General features: G+C 39.3%; 1 protein-coding gene across 23 annotated transcripts in view; it reads right to left on the bottom strand.

Annotated features, from left to right (window-relative positions):
* Nucleotides 1-387: 387 nt before the first annotated feature.
* The window catches only part of LOC128020887 (adhesion G protein-coupled receptor E3), a 60,302-nt gene continuing 38,148 nt past the window's right edge, over nt 388-22,541 (bottom strand). For 16 of the 23 annotated variants that reach the window (XM_052607667.1, XM_052607669.1, XM_052607665.1 and 13 more), the window contains 11 exons: nt 22,374-22,445; nt 22,044-22,233; nt 21,369-21,488; nt 21,062-21,243; nt 5,654-5,815; nt 5,373-5,579; nt 5,063-5,295; nt 1,841-1,907; nt 1,661-1,752; nt 1,370-1,532; nt 398-1,209 (listed from right to left, as the gene is read on the bottom strand). In XM_052607667.1, coding sequence (XP_052463627.1) covers nt 1,153-1,209; nt 1,370-1,532; nt 1,661-1,752; nt 1,841-1,907; nt 5,063-5,295; nt 5,373-5,579; nt 5,654-5,815; nt 21,062-21,243; nt 21,369-21,488; nt 22,044-22,233; nt 22,374-22,445 — 1,545 coding nt within the window. In that variant the 3' untranslated portion in view covers nt 398-1,152. Of the gene's footprint in view, nt 1,210-1,369; nt 1,533-1,660; nt 1,753-1,840; nt 1,908-5,062; nt 5,296-5,372; nt 5,580-5,653; nt 5,816-21,061; nt 21,244-21,368; nt 21,489-22,043; nt 22,234-22,373; nt 22,446-22,541 lie in introns of all 23 variants that reach the window. The other 7 variants (XM_052607654.1, XM_052607660.1, XM_052607657.1 and 4 more) reach the window with 2 other exon arrangements.

The raw sequence follows: 22,541 nt of genomic DNA, 5'->3' as shown, positions 1-22,541 counted from the left end.
AAAAGTCAAAATTTAGGAGTGTTTTAAACACTTCGGGGGTACCGCGGCGGAGTAACCCAGTACCTTTGTGATTCTTCATAGACATAAACAGAGAGAAGTAGTTCCGGCTACAATGTTCTTCCGCAAGACGCAAGCAGTTATGTTTATTAACCGCTAGAGCCTCAAAGGTTCCCTACCGCAGCTTTAAATCTGGGCTGGGCTTGCTTGTTTGATTTTAATATAAAAAAGTTCCAATTTTGTTAAATATAGAAGCCCTTCAAACCAAGTGAAATGAATAATCTTCAGGCTGAAGGAAATGTAAATTCACATCTGTACACTAAAGGGCTCCACTCAAACAAACCCATCCTGGAAGACATGAAGAACCCTCTTCTGCAATAAACAAATAAAACTCAAATGTTGTTTATCTAAAGTCAATTTTGTTTATTAGGATGGGTGAACTAGATCATCAAAGGTCACCAGGAAAGATATTGGTTAATAAAATGCGATTAAATGACATTTAACAGGTTTAAATATTGCAGGTTTGCATCATATTGAGTTTACATTTCAATGTCAAATTACAGTCAGTCTATCATATATGGAGCTTTTTGGGGCATGTGGAAAAAACATTCACATATGCAATTACATATCACATTGTTTATGAAGACTTTTAACGTTTTAATGCATGAATACAAGCCATGTGACAGTACAGCTTCACTTTGAATTTGAGACATCAGCTTTGCATTTCATTATATTAATAGTTTAGTTTTAAAGGTAACTCCACCACACCTATAAAACCTGAAAATATATTTTACCATATGAAAAGTATTATAAAAGGGTCCCTCCCTGAGCTCAACAAAGAAAAAAATAAGTGTGCAAGATTAATATATTCATTAATTATTTGACAAGTCTCATATTTAAATATTTGACTTGAACTGTAACGTCTAATGTGTATTTCCCTTTACCATGCTCGCATGAAATTCAGCAGGGTTTATAAAAATAAATTGCAAGCATTAAGCATTACATTTTGTGTTTACTGTACTGCAAATTTTTTTAACCATTTACAGAAAGTAGAAGAGACTACGGTTAACATCCAAAACATTGATTCTGTATTTTACTGTAAGCATTGCATCACTTGTATAATAAAATCAGCACTTTTTACTTCCTGAAAATGATTCAGTATTGTCTGATGCAGCAAAGACGTCTGAAGAACTTCCTGTACTGCTGCATGACCTGGAGTTAAAGCCCAAAGAAAGATGAACAAAGATGATTTTATTCATGAGACAGATGGAAGGAAGTAATAAATCAATTTAAAAGGTATTATAGTTAATCCCAGATAAAGTATATTAGGAGCAGGTGAGGCGGGTAAAGATGATTGCAAGTAATGTTTGACCTTATTATTGAGAACGCCATAGATCAGGAAGATGAAGGTTCCCTGCTGCGAGTTCAAGATCAGGAAGAGGATCTCCAGGACCTTACTGTCATTAGTGAAGAAACCCAGAATCCAGGAGCAACCGAGAACCACAAACTGAGCCAGTGTTTTAAACACCAAGATCCTGCAGAGAAACCATTAATGTGTCTTTATTGACTCTGTGTTTGTTTATATCAGTGGTTCCTATTTCCAATCATCAGATAAGGGAGAGCGAGGGGTTAAGAAGCACTGGTTTAAATCTAGATTTCATACTTGGTTTGTTTCATCTGTGAGACTTCGGCGTTGAGATTTTTTAGAACTGAGTTCAGAGTGATGAGGATCTTGATGAAGAGAATCATGTTTAACTGTAAAGTAGAAAGACGTCAATGATTTATCACCTTGTTCTAATTTTTTAATACAAATCAAAGCTATGAAAATTAGAAATGTGTTTACTGCTAGTATGACGCAAACAGGACCAAGAAAACTCCAGATGAAGTTTTTGTCCATTTTAAGCCAGCAGCTGTTTGGTAGAATATACAATAGCATAATAAATGAACAAACATCCATGAAGGTGTTGAATTACTGGTAATTTTAAAGAGGTCATCAGATGTTTTAAATGAAATGTGTGTTGGCAGTGTGTACACAATCTCCCTATAATTATAAAGGTCACCCCACTGTTTATTTTTTTTAATCTCACATAGACAGACCCCTCCCACGATAGTTTGATTGACAGTAGTGTTTCAACACAGACTGGACTGGTGTCTCACCTTAGCTCCGCCCCCTGAGTGACTGTCATCAGTCATCAAGAGCAGATGAAGACAAGTATGATTCCTGAGTGATTGAGGTTTTCTGTTGTTGGGTATAATAATGAACACAGCAGTCGTCATTTACTCTAGACATCTGTGCCACTGAAGACACCGTGGATAACATTTGTTTCTGAAGGGAATGCTCCCCTGATCTACATAAATGTGTTTATGTTCTCGCAAATCATTTTTGATCAATCTTCACCAACAGAAGAAACGAGTGTAAGGTTTTTAATGAATCTTTGCACATCACCTTTCCTAATAATGTGCTAATTAGCAAGTTTCATGATGAATGCTGCTAAAGTATACAGTCCCTCACAGAGCAGATCGGAAGATAGGGGCGGAGTCAGGCGAGCTCATTAACATTTAAAGGAACATGCTACAAGACTACATGCTCTGAAAATAGCTGTTTTTTATGGAAGCATATGGGTAGCATTATTCAATTTGGGATGTAATATGCAAAATGACAATGCAATATGTAAAATGGCAATGCATTTCTGTATTTACATTTACATTTTCCAATACATTTGTGCAACGTTTGGTGCAAAATGAAAATGAAAATTAAATTACATAATTTTCATTTGCCATTTACTACACCAGTTTTAATATGTAAAATGAAAATTAATTTTAACGCTTTATAAGTTGCAAAATTAAAATGAAAATGTATTACAGAAATGATTAGATATGTCTAACATGTTAAAGCAAAAACTGTGGCAAAATGATCATTTAAATGCTATTTTTCTTAATTGCATTAACACTCACAGTCAAGACACTTACGATTGCATTTTCATTCGGTGTCCCGCAATGAATGTAGCAAAACTCAATGTGCACATTGAAAATGCATTCCGAGCCGATCACGTGTCCCCGCCCTCGCGCCACGTCAATCATTGTGTGAACAAGGCGGGGCTTACAGACGGTCAGAGACTCAAGTCTCAGGAAGAGGATTCAATCAAGTGAGACAACATGGACAAGGCAGTTGGTCCGTGTATGTTTTGATCATTTCGGTTTATGGCTTCAATATTTCATTCGGACTTGTGGGCGGAGCGGAAATGCTGCTTTCATCTGATTGGTCGAATCGGATCGGTTTTCATCTGACAGCCTTCAGCTGAAATGTCTGAAACTACACTCACTGTTAATTAGCATAATATTTGAATCAGATATAGCTGGGCACATAATTCGTGCTGCTGAGACCTGCAAATTAGTTCTAGGTTGTAGTATTGTATGAATATTGTCCCACTGATAAATACAGTGCAAATAGTTCTGTCCCTTTGGATAACAGTGAAGTGGAAATTAAAATCAATAATAGACTGAACAGTTCCATGTCTGTAACATTTACCACTCTCATCTTTTAAGTCATAAGGCACTAGGTATGTGTGTGACATTAATAAATAATTGTAAAAATGAATATAGTTACATTTCTAAATAAAAATAGTAAAATTAGCTCTATGCTGCTCAGTGCTCCTGTAGCCTACCCCAGAGCGCCCTCTCGCGGCTGTAGACGGTAATGTTTTCTCTTGGTCTTGAATAAATGTGACATATAGTCCAGTGCGACTTATATATGTTTTTTTCCTCGTCATGACGTATTTTTGGACTGATGCAACTTATACCGAAAAATACAGTTAACATTATTATTATTATTTATTATGAGAGTAATTGACACAGACTAGAACTTTAATGTTTCACCCAATTCAGCTCATATCTTTAGACTCGTCCGACTCGTGTTGCTTGTATAACTGGCCAGACTTACCTTCCCAAAAAATCCTATTTAATTTTATTTCATAAATTTAACTATATTTATTTCCACTTCACTGTTATCCAAAGGGACAGAACTATTTGCACTGTTTTATCAGTGGGACAATATTCATACAATACTACAACCTAGAAATAATTTGCAGGTCTCAGCAGCACGAATTATGTGCCCAGCTATATCTGATTCAAATATTATGCTAATTAACAGTGAGTGTAGTTTCAGACATTTCAGCTGAAGGCTGTCAGATGAAAACCGATCCGATTCGACCAATCAGATGAAAGCAGCATTTCCGCTCCGCCCACAAGTCCGAATGAAATATTGAAGCCATAAACCGAAATGATCAAAACATACACGGACCAACTGTCTTGTCCATGTTGTCTCACTTGATTGAATCCTCTTCCTGAGACTTGAGTCTCTGACCGTCTGTAAGCCCCGCCTTGTTCACACAATGATTGACATGGCGCGAGGGCGGGGACACGTGATCGGCTCGGAATGCATTTTCAATGTGCACATTGAGTTTTGCTACATTCATTGCGGACACCGAATGAAAATGCAATCGTAAGTGTCTTGACTGTGAGTGTTAATGCAATTAAGAAAAATAGCATTTAAATGATCATTTTGCCACAGTTTTTGCTTTAACATGTTAGACATATCTAATCATTTCTGTAATACATTTTCATTTTAATTTTGCAACTTATAAAGCGTTAAAATTAATATTCATTTTACATTTTAAAACTGGTGTAGTAAATGGCAAATGAAAATTATGTAATTTAATTTTCATTTTCATTTTGCACCAAACGTTGCACAAATGTATTGGAAAATGTAAATGTAAATACAGAAATGCATTGCCATTTTACATATTGCATTGTCATTTTGCATATTACATTCCAAATTGAATAATGCTACCCATATGCTTCCATAGTTTTTGACAGGGTAAAAAAATTGTTTTTTAACACGACCATTAAATTTTTTTAACCAAACTATGTTACAGACTTTTCATTAAGACCCTAAAGGATCATATCAACTTGTGGGAAATGGGCATCCGATGACCTCTTTAATATTTAAAATGACTTGAACTAAAGTCTTATTCATTGCATGTATTCAGAGAAAACCCTGACTCACTGTTCGCTGCCGTAGCCTTCAGGAACCAGACCAACAGACACACACACCACAACCAGAGCAACCACATATCCAATCACACACAGGAATCCACTGCTAAGCACCTCGCTCTTTTTGAAGCTGATCTGTGATAGGTTCTTCACACAGATGAAGAGAAGCACAGCTTCGATGAACATCCACACAAAGCCGGAGAGAAAGAGGAAGTGCAGAAGGCCTGAGATGACGGCACACAACACCTGGAGACCATAAGAGACGGTTATGATGATTCTCAGTGAAGCTGTGCTGAGCTGTAGGACTCCTTCATCATTCTCACCTTCTGACGCTGTATGATGCTCAGGAACTGCTGTGTAAGCAGAAGCAGAAGGTGAGCCAACAGAAGACTGATGCAGATATTGATTCGAGCCACATTATTCACTCCAGGACTCCACTGACAAAGGGCAAAGGTCAGTAGGGCCAAACTGAAGAACACCAGCCCCACAAACACACACACCAAATTCAACAACTCCAGAAGTGGGTCGCTCTGAGAAACATGTGAGAGAACATGAGTGCTGAATCATTGCTGTTCTTTAGCGTTTATAATAAAAGCTCTCGTACCGCCGGCGGCTGGCTGGTTTGCATGATGAGAGCGAACGTCGACAGATGATCACAGGAACACACAGTATAGCTGCCGTTGGTCTTTAAAACAACACAACCATCTACAATCCACTCGCTGATATTCCAGTACACACAGGACAGAGAACCGATGGGATCAAACTTCTGCAAAAAGAAGAAGAAAATATGAAAACACTGAAAACAGAGGATCCACGAGCAAAGGCAGATTCAGAAACTCTGTTTCAAGTATATTTATGACAATTATATTGTATACAGTTAGTGTTGGCAGTATGGTTATGTTCTGGGCAACACTCCACACGCCTGTCCATGCAGCAATGCTTTGACAGAGCGGGGAGAGCAGCAAGACAGACCCCCAAAACAACCATATACCAAACTCCCCAACACAACTGAAGTAATTTGAATGGCCAACATTGAGAAATGTTGCTTGATACTATATTTATGGAGGAAGCATCACCCCAACTCAGAAAGGAAGCATACAACAAGCATGTTGCTTAAGCTGCTTATGCAAATATTTGAATGTATGGGGGAAGCATACACCCCTACCTGCATCAGCAGTCTAATACGGTGGCAGTTTGTATATCATTCAGTTTTAAGTCTAACATTCTGTAAAATTACATTAAGGGGGAAGTGTCACCCAAAGTTAATCAATCGAGGATGTGCAACAAGCATGTTCTTCAAATGCTTAAAGCAACTGTGTGATTGTAAAGGGAAAGCATACACTCCTAGCAGCAGTCTAATATGACGACAGTTTGTATATCATTACATTTTAAATGTCTAACATGCTGTAAATATCACATTAAGGGGGAAGCGTCACCCCACGTTAAGCAATCAAGGATGTGCAAAAGCATGTTTCTTAAAATGCTTAAAGGGTACATAGCATACACAGTTTCACCTAATCCCATGTTTATCTTGAGTACCTATAGAGTAGTACTGCATCCTTATATCCAAAAGTCTTTAGTTTTGTCATATTTGTAAAAGAAAAATACAGCTTCCGATTTCTCTGGAAAAACCCGATCTCCTGGAGGCATGCTGTGGGCGGAGCTATAATACTGATGTTCCTTATGTGCTGATTTCCAACAAAGGCAGCAATCTGATGCAATTCAACACTGAAATGACGAGAACACTCAAACGAACTTGCTACACTACATTGCTGCCCCGTAAAAGCAAACTGCATCCATTGTTCGTGTAATGCTAGGTTCTTTGAGAAGCTGAACATGGTAAACTTTCCCTCAAATCCAAAACACACTTATTTGGAGACATTCTTGAAAACATCCTATATGCAGCGCTACCAATGATTTCCCGATGAATTGCATTTATGGGCGAGGTCTCACTCTCCTTTGGTCGACGTTTGCGTGGGCACGCTTTTCCAAGAGAAATGCTCATAAGGAGTTTCACCATCATCTACGTAATTAGATCCATGATCTGAAAAAAACCTGCCGAAACTTGTACCACCCAGAAGTAAGATTTTCGGCACAGAAATTCTCCGTTCATCCAATTGGCCATGATTAGCACAAATCCATCTCTTTAACAGTGTTGAGCAGTAACGGTTTATTAGTAACGCGTTACTGTAACAAAGTTACTTTTGACAGTAACTAATAATGTAGTAATGTACTTTTTAAATAAATTAACTCCGTTACCGTAACCATATGGTGCATTGTCCGTTACTTTTTAAAAAATGTATTAATTTTGACTGGAGTGTAGCCTAACCTGTTTGCAGCAACGCATTGTAGGATTGGTGGATGCCGACCACTGTAAACACGAAGATGCACTGTGGGCGTGTTTCCGTTTATTCAAGTATGTGCGGCAGTCATCGCGAGTCAAGGCGAGAGCAACACGAGTTTCTCAACGTGAAAATATGCTCATTATTTCACTTTAGTTGAGCATAAAGACAAAAACCTTTTAGTCAAATGTAAGCGGTGTCTTTCTGGTTCGAATGTCCTATCCTAGCCAACGAATTTACAACTGGGGGGTCCATACCCTCGGTTTTTGAATCTCTACCCACAAATTCATAATCTGCGCGCACACTTTCGCAATCCTTTCCCATGGATTTGTAAACTGTAGCCTACTCATGGATTCATGCAGCAAGCTCCTACGTGTTAACATACAGTTTTTATGAATATTATTATGTGGAATGGGTCTACAGCAAAGTGTCTTAAGTGATTCTCTGTATGTTTTTCTCATACACGTGAAACGTTGAAAACATGCAGCCTGTCTCTACTTTGGAGTCGCTGGCTTTCAGTCAGCTCCTTAGCATGATAACATAGATTTCATTTTTAAACAACATTTATTTATATATATATATATATATATATATATATATATATATATATATATATATATATATATATATATATCTATAAGGCCGGAGCGGGATCGCAAATCATTTGTAACAGTTCGAGAGATGGGAGCGGGATCGCGAATCATTTGAGTCGGTTCGGGAGTTCGTAGCGGCTTTGCGGATCATTTGAAAAAGTTTGAGAGTTCGGAGTGGCGAATCATTTGAGTCAGTTTGGGTAACTGACTAACATTATTAAGTAACTGTACGATGTTGTATCCGAATGCAGATACGAAAAATGTTGTGATTGTTACAGATACAAATACTGGCTGTTACATGAAAATTTAAATATGGCATAATTATAAAGTTTACATATGTAATTGTTGCATAAGGCTATACATTAATAAGCGTTTATTGATTAAAAAAAAACTATTTAATGTGTTTTAATTTACAATAGCATGAACCACGAGTAGTCGAGTAACTCAAGCAATTTTTATTTAAAAAAATCGACTAGTAGAAATCAGTAGTCTTGCAACCCCTATACTGTACAACAAAAATTCGTATTTTATTATTGTAAAGGGTACGTTTAAGGCTATCTAGGTATAGACGTAAATAAAACACAATCTAACAGGTAACGTTAGTGCACCGCTGGTCATGCACATCCTTTCCCGGAACAATACTGAAAGCTAAGATGGAGAAACAGATGATCATAGCTGTACACGGATAGCCATTTTTTAAATGAATCTATTAGTAGAGCTACTGCAAGGGATGCAGGTCATGGTTGCCCAGCAACAGCAGATGCCACTGGAGCGCGAGCGCAGGCCACAGAGTCATTTGGAAATAAGGAGAGCGGTGCGCCTAGCGTTCTCCACACGTTTTCAGTCGCGACATCATGCAAATGTGGTTTTGTTTTGAAGCAGACATTTTTTATTTTATTTTTTGCTGGACTTGGTCGAAACCAACTAAAAGACTTGGCAAGTCCAATGGCCAAGTCCGAGACAAGTCCGAGTGCAAATGCAACGAGTCCGATACAAGTCCGAGACGACAGAAAAATCCAAGATCGGACTCGAGTACTACAGCCCTAGTATATGTAGTATATATGTATGTTTCTCGAAATTGATTCTGAATAATTCAGATTGCTTTCATTTATTTATTTCAAAATGTTTTGTGTTATGTTGTCCATTGTTGATAGTTTTCATGCTTAAGCTGTGAAATGGCAATGGCAGTTCAGAGCGTGAATCATTTGAGTCAGTTAGGGAGTTCGTAGCGGGTTATGGAATCATTTGAGTCAGTTCGGGAGTTCGGAGCGGCGAATCATTTGAATCAGTTCGAGAGTTCGGAGCGGCGAATCATTTGAGTCAGTTCGGGAGTTCGGAGCGGGATCGCGAATCATTTGAATCAGTTCGTTAGTTCGTATAGCGGGTTCGCGAATCATTTGAGTCAGTTCGGGAGTTCGGAGCGGCTTCGCGGATCATTTGAATCAGTTCAGGAGTTCAAAGCGTGTTCGCGAATCATTTGAGTCTGTTAGTCCAGTGTTGGGCAGTAACGGGTTATTAGTAATGCGTTACTGTAATGCAGTTACTTTTGACTGTAGGGGAGAGCGGGGTCGAAAGTAACTTGAGATAAAAGTAACAAAGTGATTTTCTCTGAGCCTCTTTCTGCATTTGCATTCCCAGCTATGACAGCATATTCAGCATGCAATCCTTGATGGAGCTGAGAAATATCACATGATTTCCTCATGGTTTTCCAAAGTAAGGTCTGTAAAACTGTTTTTGAGTACATGTGTCACGGTAATAATCAATCTACAAGTTATTTAGTGCTTTAACACATCCTAAAATTTGCATTTTCAGATTTTTTTCTATATTAAATGTCAGGAGTTCATTTCAGGACGAGAGTAACAATTGTTACTTTTGTCCCGCTACAGTGACAAAAAGTATTTATTTTGTTCCAGTGCATGCTATATTGTGACTTTCTGTGTATTGCATCATTTCTTACAAATTCCTGAGGAGTCTGCCGTTGCTAAGCAACCATGACCTGCTCTCTCCATGAAGACGCAGAAATTTCAGCGATGGATAAATGGATTTGCAGCACTAAAACCTGCTTGCAGCAGCACTGCTATTAAATTAATAAAAAAATCCACATACAGCTATCAGCTGTTCCTTCATCTTGGCTGAGCTTTCAACATTGTTACGGAAAAGGTGAGAAAGTCACATGACCTGCGGTGCGCTTGCTGCATTCTGAAAAGTTGAGAGGTTTTTAACTCGATGCGGAGCGGACGCGCCTGGAAAAAACGAGCTCGTTGCGTCGCTTCCATTATGAGCGCGCATACTGCGCTCCTACATTTGAAATAACTAACTTGAGCGCGCAAAAGAAGCGATATGCGTGTGTGTGCACCGCGCTCGTTCTGTGTGTGTGTGACTGACAGACAGCCTCTGCGGTGCGCATGAGAGTTCTCGCAGATTTCACATACAAATGTCTTAATAATATCGCAAATAAGAAATGTTTGGTAAGATAAAATGTGCACACTAACATTATTAAGCAAATATCTTCGCCATCGTCACTCTTTATTATCAAGCGGGAGTTTTCATACTGTTATGTCTGTGCGTGCGCAGCGCTCATTGTGGTGTGTGTGTGTGTGTGTGTGACTTACAGACAGCCTCTGCGGTACACATGAGAGATCTGGCAGATCTCACAGACAAACGTCTTAATATGATCGCACATTAGAAATGTTTGGTGAGAAAATGTGCACGATAACATTATTAAGCAAAAATACATAGTACATGAATTTTTTCCCCTCCAGTACCGAAAGCAGAACCGATACGTCAGATCTTACTGATACTACAGTCTTTCATAATTTAGCCGCGGGGCCATTTTAATACCAGCTTTCGGTACCCATCCCTAATAATAATACATCATACACGTTATATTATTTGTATATATTTAAAAGGAAATGATTTAAACCTCAGGGTATGATATGATATGAATGAATGGAATAAGCACAGCGCGCTCAACAATCAAACAGCAGCGTTGCGCATCAGTTTCTCAAAAACAAAATCAGTTCTCTTTCAAAAGTAGGCTAATCAGCTTAGATACGGATACATTGTCTACTTGTCCTACATGTTTGCATCTTCACCTTTTGCTGGTATGCGCGGCACACACACATCTGTTTAGTGAAGTTCATTAACATTAAGACACGCTTAAAGTGTTCTTTGTAATGAAAATGTGCGCATTGAATGGATTCAGTCATGTTCAAATGATCACTAAATGTTTGTCATGACATCTCTCTGCTTGCATGATAAATATTATTTTAGATATTAATAATTATTTAGTTTAACACGATTTACTTTTTCAGTGATAACTACGGAAAAAATATAAAAAGTAATAACGGTCTTATCAAGTAACTGTACGACGTTGTATCCGAATGCAGATACGAAAAATGATGTGATTGTTACAGATACAAATACTGGCTGTTACATGAAAATCTAAATATGTAATGTCATAATTATAAAGTTTAAAAAATTTACATATGTAATTGTTGCATAAGGCTATACATTAATAAGCGTTTATTGATAAAAAAACAACAACTATTTAATGTGTTTTCATTTACAATAGCTTGAACCACGAGTAGTCGAGTAACTCAAGCATTTTTTATTTAAAAAAATCGACTAGAAATCAGTAGTCTTGCAACCCCTATACTGTACAATAATAATTAGCATTTCATTATTGTAAATGGTACGTTAAGGCTATCTAGGTGTAGATGTAAATAAAACACAATCTAACAGGTAACGTTAGAAAATTAAATTAGAAACCTCTAACGTTAAACTTTTCAGCTCGCAGTAAGTTCACTGCTGGTCATGCACATCCTTTCCAGGAACAATACTGAAGGCTAAGATGGAGAAACAGATTATCATAGCTGTACATGGATAGCCATTTTTTTATGAATCTATTAGTAGAGCTACTGCAAGGGATGTTTAGCGCTGGAAATACATTTATTTTTTGTCTAAACTTTTGCGTCTTCATGGAGAGCGGGTCATGGTTGCCCAGCAACAGCAGATGCCACTGGAGCGTGAGCGCAGGCCACAGAGTCATTTGGAAATAAGGACAAACTAGAAGATTTGGTGAGTCCAATGGCCAAGTCCGAGACAAGTCCGAGACGACAGAAAAATGCCTCGAGTGAGTCCCCCAAGTATATGTTTATGTTTATATATATATATATATATATATATATATATATATATAATATAAGCCACTTTAGTTTTTGATTCTGAATATATTAATTTCAGTAAACGCGAATCATTTGATTCAGTTCGAGAGATGGGAGCGGGAGCGGGATCGCGAATCATTTGAATCAGTTCGGGAGTTCGGAGCGGCGAATCATTTGAGTCAGTTCGGGAGTTCGGAGCGGCGAATCATTTGAGTCAGTTCGGGAGTTCGGAGCGGGTTTGCGAATCATTTGAATCAGTTCGAGAGTTCAGAGCGGTTTCGCGGATCATTTGAATCAGTTCGAGAGTTCGGAGCGGCGAATCATTTGAGTCAGTTCGGGAGTTCGGAGCGGCGAATCATTTGAGTCAGTTCGGGAGTTCGGAGCGGCGAATCATTTGAATCAGTTCGGGAGTTCGGAGCGGGATCGCGAATCATTTGAATCAGTTAGAGAGTTCAGAGCGGCTTCGCGGATCACTTGAATCAGTTCGAGAGTTCGGAGTGGTGAATCATTTGAGTCAGTTCGGGAGTTCGGAGCGGGATCGCGAATCATTTGAATCAGATTGTCCAGTGTTGGGCAGTAACGTTATTAGTAACGCGTTACTGTAATGCAGTTACTTTTGACAGTAACTAATACTGCAACACATTACTTTTTAAATAAATTAACTTCTTTACCGTTACCATATTGTGCATTGTCCGTTACTTTTAAAAAAAAAAATTAATTTTGACTGGAGTGCAGCCTAACCTGTTTGCAGCAACGCATTGTGGGATTGGTGGATGCCAACCACTGTAAACACGAAGACGCACTGTGGGCGTGTTTCCATTTATTCAAGTATTTGCGGCAGTCATGGCGAGTCAAGGCGAGAGCAACACGAGTTTCTCAAAGTGGAAATATGCTCATTATTTCACTTTAGTTGAGCATAAAGACAAAAACCTTTTAGTCAAATGTAAGCTGTGTCTTTCTGGTTCGAATGTCCTATCCTAGCCCACGAATTTACAATCCGTGCGCTCAGATTTTGCAAACCGTACCCTCGGTTTTTGAAACTGTACCCACAAATTCATAATCTGCGTGCACATTTTTGCAATCCTTTCCCATGGATTTGTAAACTGTAGCCTACTCACGGATCCATGCAGCAAGCTCCTATGTGTTAACATACAGTTTTAATGAATATTATTATGTGGAATGGGTCTACAGCAAAGTGTCTTAAGTGATTCTCTGTATGTTTTTCTCATACACGTGAAACATTGTTGAAAACATGCAGCCTGTCTCTACTATATATATATATATATATATATATATATATATATATATATATATATATATATATATATATATATAATGCATGTTTCTCGAAATTGATTCTGAATAGTTCAGATTGTTTTCATTTTTTTTTATTTCAAAATGTTTTGTGTTATGTTGTGCATTGTTGATAGTTTTCATGCTTAAGCTGTGAAAGGAAATTTTTTAAGGGCTCAACACAAAAGCTTTTATGATGAAGAAGCCACTTTAGTTTTTGATTCTGAATATATTATTCAGGTGTTTTGTTATTTATTTCAGAAATCCTTGTGATATACACTATTCAGTTTGTGCTGGTCTGACTTAATCAAATTACAAATTACTTTCTGGTTTACTTTGTGTTTGTATAGACCATAACGCATAAAAGCGAATTAATGGGAACATTAAAGAAAATTCTTTAAAAAAATAACTAAAAAGTTACTTTTAACAGTAATGCATTACTTTTTGGTTCAAGTAATCAACAAAGTAATTGAGTTACTTTTTGAATTAAGCAGGGATCTAGTGGAGGCTAAACGCACGTAAACGCCGTTTACGCACCTCCCAAAATTCGGAAATAGCGTTTACCCACCTCTAAATTGAGTTTATCCACCTCTAAATAGCCTAAATTTTAAATTAAGCTTATGTTGTTTTATTTCATATTGTTCATTATTAGTTTCATAGGTTGTTTGTTGTTAAAGATGACCAATTGCTTGCGGTGTTGGTAGTAGTAGTGGGAAGTTCGGATCATTTTACTGACTCGGATCTTTGAGTCTCGTTCAGCAAAATTAACTAATCTTTTCTCTTCCTGTCTCGGGACTGACAGGAACAATAAAAGACTCAGACCTCTCCTGTCGATTCAGAACCCATATGTTGTGTAATGCGCATGTGCAGTCAACACAAAATGAACGAATCACTCTCTGAGACAACTCGGTAGTCCTGAGTCTTATTAAAGATTCATTCAAAATGAACGACACGCAACAGAGTAATAATAACGTTCGTTTTTTTGAATAGAAATAATCACTCATACAGCAGCCATTCATCTCATCTCCGGTTTATTTGTGTTCGTATACATACAATATCCACGATCCGCCAGGCCTATAGTCCAATGATACGCACATTTGAAGAGATAATTTTATGACATGTTTGTAAAATATTTCGTCATACAGAATAACATTTCTATTCATTTTACACTGATTTATGCGATCTGAAGAACTAAAACAGCTAACAAAGCTAGTGATTACCCTCCTCTTATTGATTCGCGTCAAGCTATGACATCAGTGCAATATCATTAGTTTGTAAAGCTGTCAATCATCTCACGTGAACCACGTGACCAAAAGGATGTCATTCTGCAATGAAGCTGTCTGTGTCATTGCAGTCTGTGTCACTGATAAAATATATGAAAGACAAAAGTAAAAAAAATCTTTGATTCCAGCTTGTTAAATGTGAATATGTTCTAGTGTCTTCTCTCCTCTGTGACAGTCAACTGAATATCTGAATATCTCAACTGAGTTGTGGACTAAACGAGACATTTGAGGACCATTCCTGGGCTTTTGGGGAAACGCTGATCCACATTTTTCTGACATACTGTATTATAGACCAAACAACTAACCGATTAATTGAGAAAATATTCAACAGATTAATCGACTATGAAAATAATCCAAAATCCCTAATCATTATGTACAAGTGCAATGCATTGGAACCCCTGGATATAAGCCTCCCTCTCTATTCCTCTTTAAAAAAAATAGTTCTCTCTGTTTTGTCATTTAGTAAACTTCATAGATTTCAACCTTATTATTCCTTCTTGAGTCTCTTTAATAAGAACTTAGATTAATGTATGAATTGAATAGTGATTGTGTGACCTATATGAGGGAACAACCAGTGATACCCTTGGTAGTAATATCAAATGACAGCCTATAGCGATGTCATCAGGATACACATAGACCGGTAAGCAGTGGCCCACCTTACCCTGACCACGATGTGGTCACCCAGAATTTATAGTTTACCCACCTCTTTTTTTACCACTACACCTCTGGAATTAAGTTACTAGTAACTGTAACTAGTTACTATTTCTTAGTAACTAGCACAACACTGCTCTTTAACACTTGGAACAACTTGGAATCCATGAAACACCATTGTAGCCCCCCATAAAGCAAATGTGTGATTGTAAAGGTGGAAGCATACGACTCCTTGCGGTGGCACGAGGAGCATGTAATATACATTAATGCTGTAAATCGCATAATGGAGGGTGGTAGTCCAGCAGGGGAAGCATACACCCTTCGGAAACTTAGAATGACAGTCCAATCTGAATTAAAATGCTCCATATAAACACCTCAGTAGGAATAAAATTGCCCAAACCGAAATGGTAATCAGTTTGAGAGGGGTGGGATAACCTTCTATAAACCGAACTAAATTAAAATCCTAACATGTAAACGTGTTAAACCGATTACTTTGTATTTATGTCACCACATCAGTAGTCATAATCATCACAATGGGAACGTGATGTTGGCAACGCTGTGCATTCTGTGATTTGTAGATATTGACACTAAAGTAGAGACTAGGAAATAGTGGACGTAGAAGATAAAATTCCAATTATACAATAACAAACATTAGAATGAAGAACACTTGCTGTGTTATGAACTGTGGCGAGTGGGGCGGGGCCGAGAGGCGTGGGAGCGAGGAGTGAGGCCAGGTGTAGTGATTGGAGATGAGCTACACCTGAGCCCCACCGCTAGTATCGAGTCCCACGTAGGAGATGGAAGGATATAAAACTGGAGTGACGACCGTGAAGGACGAGAGAGGACCAGGCCTGGGACATTAGTTTATGTTTTGGTTTTCATTTATGCGCACCAGTCGTCCGTGAGGGGCTGGTGCGCCGTTTTGTGTTTACTTTGAATATTAAAATTATGTTTTTGATTGTGCGCCGGTTCCCGCCTCCTTCTTCCCGATGATTAGGAAGTGTTTGTATCGTTACAGTGGTGCCGAAACCCGGGAGAAGGAGGGACGCGCTGCTGAAGATCCCTCGCCGCTGTGGTGAATCCGCGGTGCCCTCGAGCAGGCGAGGTATGTGCCGCCATGGACGCTCGAGGCGGTGGGCTGGAGCGAGTTGCCGGGGACGGGCGAGCTCGCTGCCGACCGCCCACGACAAGGAGGGGCGGCTGCCGTCCGTGAGGGAGCGGAGGAGTCGGCGCCGTTCGCCAGGGGGCCGGAGCCTGCCGCCTCCGTGACGGAATCCGGAGGGGCAGGGAACGGGGGACTCCTGCCGCTGCCCAAAATCGGAGGAGCCGTCGCCGTCCACCGGGCGGCGGAGGAGTGTCGTGCCGTCCGCCGAGGGCCGTCCAGTGCCACCGCCGGGCACCGCGGAGGAGATCACCCAGCCGGTGGAGGGCCGAGCAGCAGGGCGTCTGGGAACCGGATTTTTTTTTTTTTTTTCCTCTCTCCCCTCTCTCGTCCCTGTCGCTCCTCCTTCCATCTCCTTTTCTCTCGCCTCGTCTGTCCTACCCCCAGGTTCCCGCAGGTCTCCCCCGGAGGGAAGGGGGGGGGGGGGAGTAGAGCGCAGTCTCGGGAGTACCCCCCGGCCTGCGAGGGGCGATGGGGGTATGTGGCGAGTGGGGCGGGGCCGAGAGGCGTGGGAGCGAGGAGTGAGGCCAGGTGTAGTGATTGGAGATGAGCTACACCTGAGCCCCACCGCTAGTATCGAGTCCCACGTAGGAGATGGAAGGATATAAAACTGGAGTGACGACCGTGAAGGACGAGAGAGGACCAGGCCTGGGACATTAGTTTATGTTTTGGTTTTCATTTATGCGCACCAGTCGTCCGTGAGGGGCTGGTGCGCCGTTTTGTGTTTACTTTGAATATTAAAATTATGTTTTTGATTGTGCGCCGGTTCCCGCCTCCTTCTTCCCGATGATTAGGAAGTGTTTGTATCGTTACATGAACATCATATCTGCTCTCATTACCAGAGCAGAAAGCTGATGTAATGAATGAAGCACAATGTACTGCTTGTCAGCTTAGAAACAACATGATGATAGTGAATAGCTCAATGAAAACAACAACTTGACCAAAATTTGCATAAAATTTGCCTGTCATTCGTATGAATTATTACAGATTCATAAAACCCTTTTGTAAATGTTGTGTGATAGCTCGTTGCAAGCACTATCTGAGTTCATAAAGTTCATAAAGAGTTCATATCTGAGCGCATGAATGAACACTAGAGGTTCACATATTCTTAGAGAAAAATGGTATATGTGAGGATTTCCAGTCAGGATTTAGACCGTATCATAGTACTGAAACTGCTCTCCTTAGAGTTACAAATGATCTGCTCTTATCATCTGATCATGCGTGTATCTCTCTATTAGTTTTATTGGATCTTAGTGCTGTGTTTGACACAATTGACCACAACATTCTTTTGCATAGACTTGAACACTTTGTTGGCATCAGTGGAAGTGCATTAGCATGGTTTAAATCGTACTTATATGACCGCCATCAGTTCGTAGCAGTGAATGAAGATGTATCATATCGATCACAAGTGCAGTATGGAGTACCTCAAGGCTCAGTACTAGGGCCGCTACTCTTCACGCTTTATATGTTACCCTTGGGAGATATCATCAGGAAACATGGTGTTAGCTTTCACTGTTATGCTGATGATACGCAGCTCTATATTTCCTCGCAGCCCGGTGAAACACACCAATTTGAAAAACTAATGGAATGCATAGTCGATATTAAAAACTGCTAAATTCAGAAAAAACAGAGGTGTTAATCATAGGGCCTAAAAACTCTGCTTGTAATAACCTAGAACACTGTCTAAGACTTGATGGTTGCTCTGTCAATTCTTCGTCATCAGTTAGGAACCTAGGTGTGCTACTTGATCGCAATCTTTCCTTAGAAAGCCAAGTTTCTAGCACTTGTAAAACTGCATTTTTCCATCTCAAAAATATATCTAAATTACGGCCTATGCTCTCAATGTCAAATGCAGAAATGTTAATCCATGCATTTATGACTTCAAGGTTAGACTATTGTAATGCTTTATTGGGTGGTTGTTCTGCATGCTTGGTAAACAAACTACAGCTAGTCCAAAATGCAGCAGCAAGAGTTCTTACTAGAACCAGGAAGTATGACCATATTAGCCCGGTCCTGTCCACACTGCACTGGCTCCCTATCAAACATCGTATAGATTTTAAAATATTGCTTATTACTTATAAAGCCCTGAATGGTTTAGCACCTCAGTATTTGAATGAGCTCCTTTTACATTATACTCCTCTACGTCCGCTACGTTCTCAAAACTCAGGCAATTTGATAATACCTAGAATATCAAAATCAACTGCGGGCGGCAGATCCTTTTCCTATTTGGTGCCTAAACTCTGGAATAACCTACCTAACATTGTTTGGGAGGCAGACACACTCTTGCAGTTTAAATCTAGATTAAAGACCCATCTCTTTAACCTGGCATACACATAACATACTAATATGCTTTTAATATCCAAATCCGTTAAAGGATTTTTAGGCTGCATTAATTAGGTGAACCGGAAACACTTCACATAACACCGTACTTTCTACATCATTAGAAGAATGGCATCTACGCTAATATTTGTCTGTTTCTCTCTTGTTCCGAGGTCACCGTAGCCACCAGATCCAGTCTGTATCCAGATCAGAGGGTCACTGCAGTCACCCGGATCCAGTACGTATCCAGACCAGATGGTGGATCAGCACCTAGAAAGGACCTCTACTGCCCTGGAAGACAGCGGAGACCAGGACAACTAGAGCCCCAGATACAGATCCCCTGTAAAGACCTTGTCTCAGAGGAGCACCAGGACAAGACCACAGGAAACAGATGATTCTTCTGCACAATCTGACTTTGCTGCAGTCTGGAATTGAACTACTGGTTTCGTCTGGTCAGATTAGAACTGGCCCCCCAACTGAGCCTGGTTTCTCCCAAGGTTTTTTTCTCCATTCTGTCACCGATGGAGTTTCGGTTCCTTGCCGCTGTCGCCTCTGGCTTGCTTAGTTGGGGTCACTTCATCTACAGCGATATCATTGACTTGATTGCAAATAAAAACAGACACTATTTCAACTGAACAGAGATGACATAACTGAATTCAATGATGAACTGCCTTTAACTATCATTTTGCATTATTGACACACTGTTTTCCAAATGAATGTTGTTCAGTGCTTTGATGCAATGTATTTTGTTTAAAGCACTATATAAATAAAGGTGATTGATTGATATAAGTCTGTTTATTCCAAGCAAGTGCGAGCAGTTATAAAAAATATTATTGCAACTGCAAACATTTTTCAGGCTCGGTGGGCACTTTTTTTTCGGACGTTTTGATTTTTCTCTGTCGTACCGCCTGGGTTTCAAGAACATCAAACCCGATTCTTTATTTCGCATTTTTGATCCATCCGAATGCCCGGCGACTCCCGAGTGTGTTTTACCCAAGAAAGTAGTTATCTCCACACTCAGGAGGTCGAGTCGAAGGTCAAGATGGCCTTAGAAGGGGTAACGCCTCCGCCCGGGTGCCCACTGAATCGGTTGTTCGTTCCAGAGGGGTTATAGCCCGATGTTTTTCGGTGGGGTCATTGCTCCAATGTCGCTTGTCATCCAGGAGTAAGTTTTTTTTTTTGGGCCCACCCGCTTGCCCAAATTACCTTCAGCCAAGGAGTCAGCGGTTACTGTAATTGATTACGTCTTTCGGTTACATGGTCTCCCGATGAACGTGGTCTCTGACAGGGGTTCCCAATTTGCGTTCCTAGGGGGGAGGGTACTGTCACGGTTGGTAGAACCGTTGTCTCTGTTGATCACTATGTGGGTGGAGTTATGTGCGCCTCTCATCTGCACTCATCTGCACTGTTTCATGTGGGCGTCTCATGCTCTCCTGCTGTCCCATCCCACCTCAACTTCCTGGCCACCTGTTACTTCATCCCTCTCCATCCTGTTGTTCCTGCTGGTTGTCCTCTATTCATCTGTTTATTCTTCTCATTACAGTCACTTGCATTTGCTTCCTCGCCCCTTCCTTATCATTACAATTTTTAACAATAGCCAAAAAACATTGTTCAGGTCAAAATTATTGATTTATCTTTTATGCCAAAAATCATTAGGATATTAAGTAAAGATCATGTTCCATGAAGATATTTAGTAAATGTCCTACCGTAAATATATCAAAACTTAATTTTTGATCAGTAATATGCATTGCTAATAAGAATTCATCTGAACAACTTTTAAGATGATTATCGCAATGTTTAGAATCTTTTGCATCCTCAGATTCCAGATTTTCAAATAGTTGTATCTCAGCCAAATATCCAATTCTAACAAATTATACATCAATGAAAATATTATTTATTCAGCTTTCAGATGATGGAAAAATTAACCCTTATGACTAGTTTTGTGGTCCGTATATTCTTACAGTAACTAGTAACTTGTTACTGCCTAACACTGGTAGTAAAGATCATAGAGATAGAATACAGACAATAATCTGGCGAAGAAGCTGAGAGAACCACAGAATAAAATAGCAGAGAGAATCAAGGTAAATAAAGAACAGGTGCGTTGTTGTGATCGTGAACAGCTAAGAGTCTAAGTAAAGAAAGGAAAAAGAGAAACGAGGAGAAAAATCAAACCCAGCTCTTGACATTTAGATGAGTCTCTCACTCTGATGTGTTTGAGCATGAAGTTGACTGGCTCGGTCAGTTTAGTGTTGCTGGTTTTGGGAAGAGTAGCTGAGATCACAGTGGACATCATGGTTTTAACCGTCTTATTCGATGTGTTGAAGAAGTCTGGCTTCAGTAGGTTCTCCATCGTGTTGTAGCTCATGAACGCCACAGCAGCTGATCCTATGTGACAGAAACAGAAATGTAATACTGTTAAAAAAATCTAAGAAGTAATTAAATGTGGTTTAGTGGTGATGGTGCAGTGTCTCTTTTTTTATTTTTTAACCACTCTGAATCATTTCACCCACTTGTTTCATAGTTGTTCTTGGCGATCCCAATGAGATCAATGTCCACAGATGAATTTGTCGTGTCAAGTCGAGGGATTTTATCTAAAGTGACCTGTGGCCCAACCATGAAGACTTGTCCCTCTGATTAAACACAAACAGTCATTTATTTATAGTATTTGTCTTTTTTTTTTCAATGAAAGTGCAATTCAGTCTTTAAATTTGCATAAAAGACAAAACACATTCACTATGATTGGATTTTTCCATCTCTGATGTAGTTTAAACCATTCGGGTCCATTTTTATTTAAATGTAAGTACTCTTAACTAATTATGTAGGTCATCTGGAGGTCAAAGGTCAGCTCTTTTATGCTCAAAGCAGCAAATATACTCAAAACACATCCACAAAACATGAACTTCTCACTCTAAGTGAATCCATGCAAAACTGCTTATCTTTCTTATTTGATAAGCTTTTACTGAATTATGGATGAATTTACACCAAAAATACTGACCTTTGACATAAACAACAAAAGATAGAGGCAGCATTTTATTCTTTCTTTTAATGAAATGCCTAATATACACAATCATGTCGTAATGTATCTGCATTTATCATTGTTGTTGTCTGATTCACTGCTGCTCTCGAAACTATATAAAGTCATTGACATCAGTGTTTCATCATCAATAATAAGTTTCTCCACTTACCTACAGTGGGAAGATTAAACTTGACACTGTCATTTGTGTCTGTCGGCTTCACTAAAGTAGAAATTAGTTTCTCACTGGTTTTTAACATACTGTTTCCATACGAGGCTAGTTCAGTTGGGCTTGCTGAGGTTGTTGTCTCTAAAATCTTCTCTGAAGCGTTGAAGGCCATAGTCAAAATGTTTGTCACAAGCTATTTTATCAATCAGAGAATACAGTTACCGTACAAATAAAAGTCAGGAGAGCCAATAAGACGGCACTGTGACTGTACCATCTACAGTATGTCATTGACAAATATTTGATAATTGTATGATTTTTCTCTTGAAGACTTACATTCAAAGGAAGCACTGTAGCTGTAATGTTCTCTATCTTCTCAAAGAGATTTTTAAGACATCCTCCAGAGGTCTGACTCACAATGTTGAAGGCAGAATTTGATGATTTATTAATAGCAAACAAAAGTTAGTTTGAGCACAAATAAATATAGAATAAATAGAAAGTCAA

This window comes from Carassius gibelio, chromosome A10 (genome assembly GCF_023724105.1).
Source record: "Carassius gibelio isolate Cgi1373 ecotype wild population from Czech Republic chromosome A10, carGib1.2-hapl.c, whole genome shotgun sequence".
NCBI lineage: Eukaryota > Metazoa > Chordata > Actinopteri > Cypriniformes > Cyprinidae > Carassius > Carassius gibelio.
Note: the sequence above shows the minus strand (reverse complement) of the source record. Positions and strands in the feature narration are given on the sequence as shown.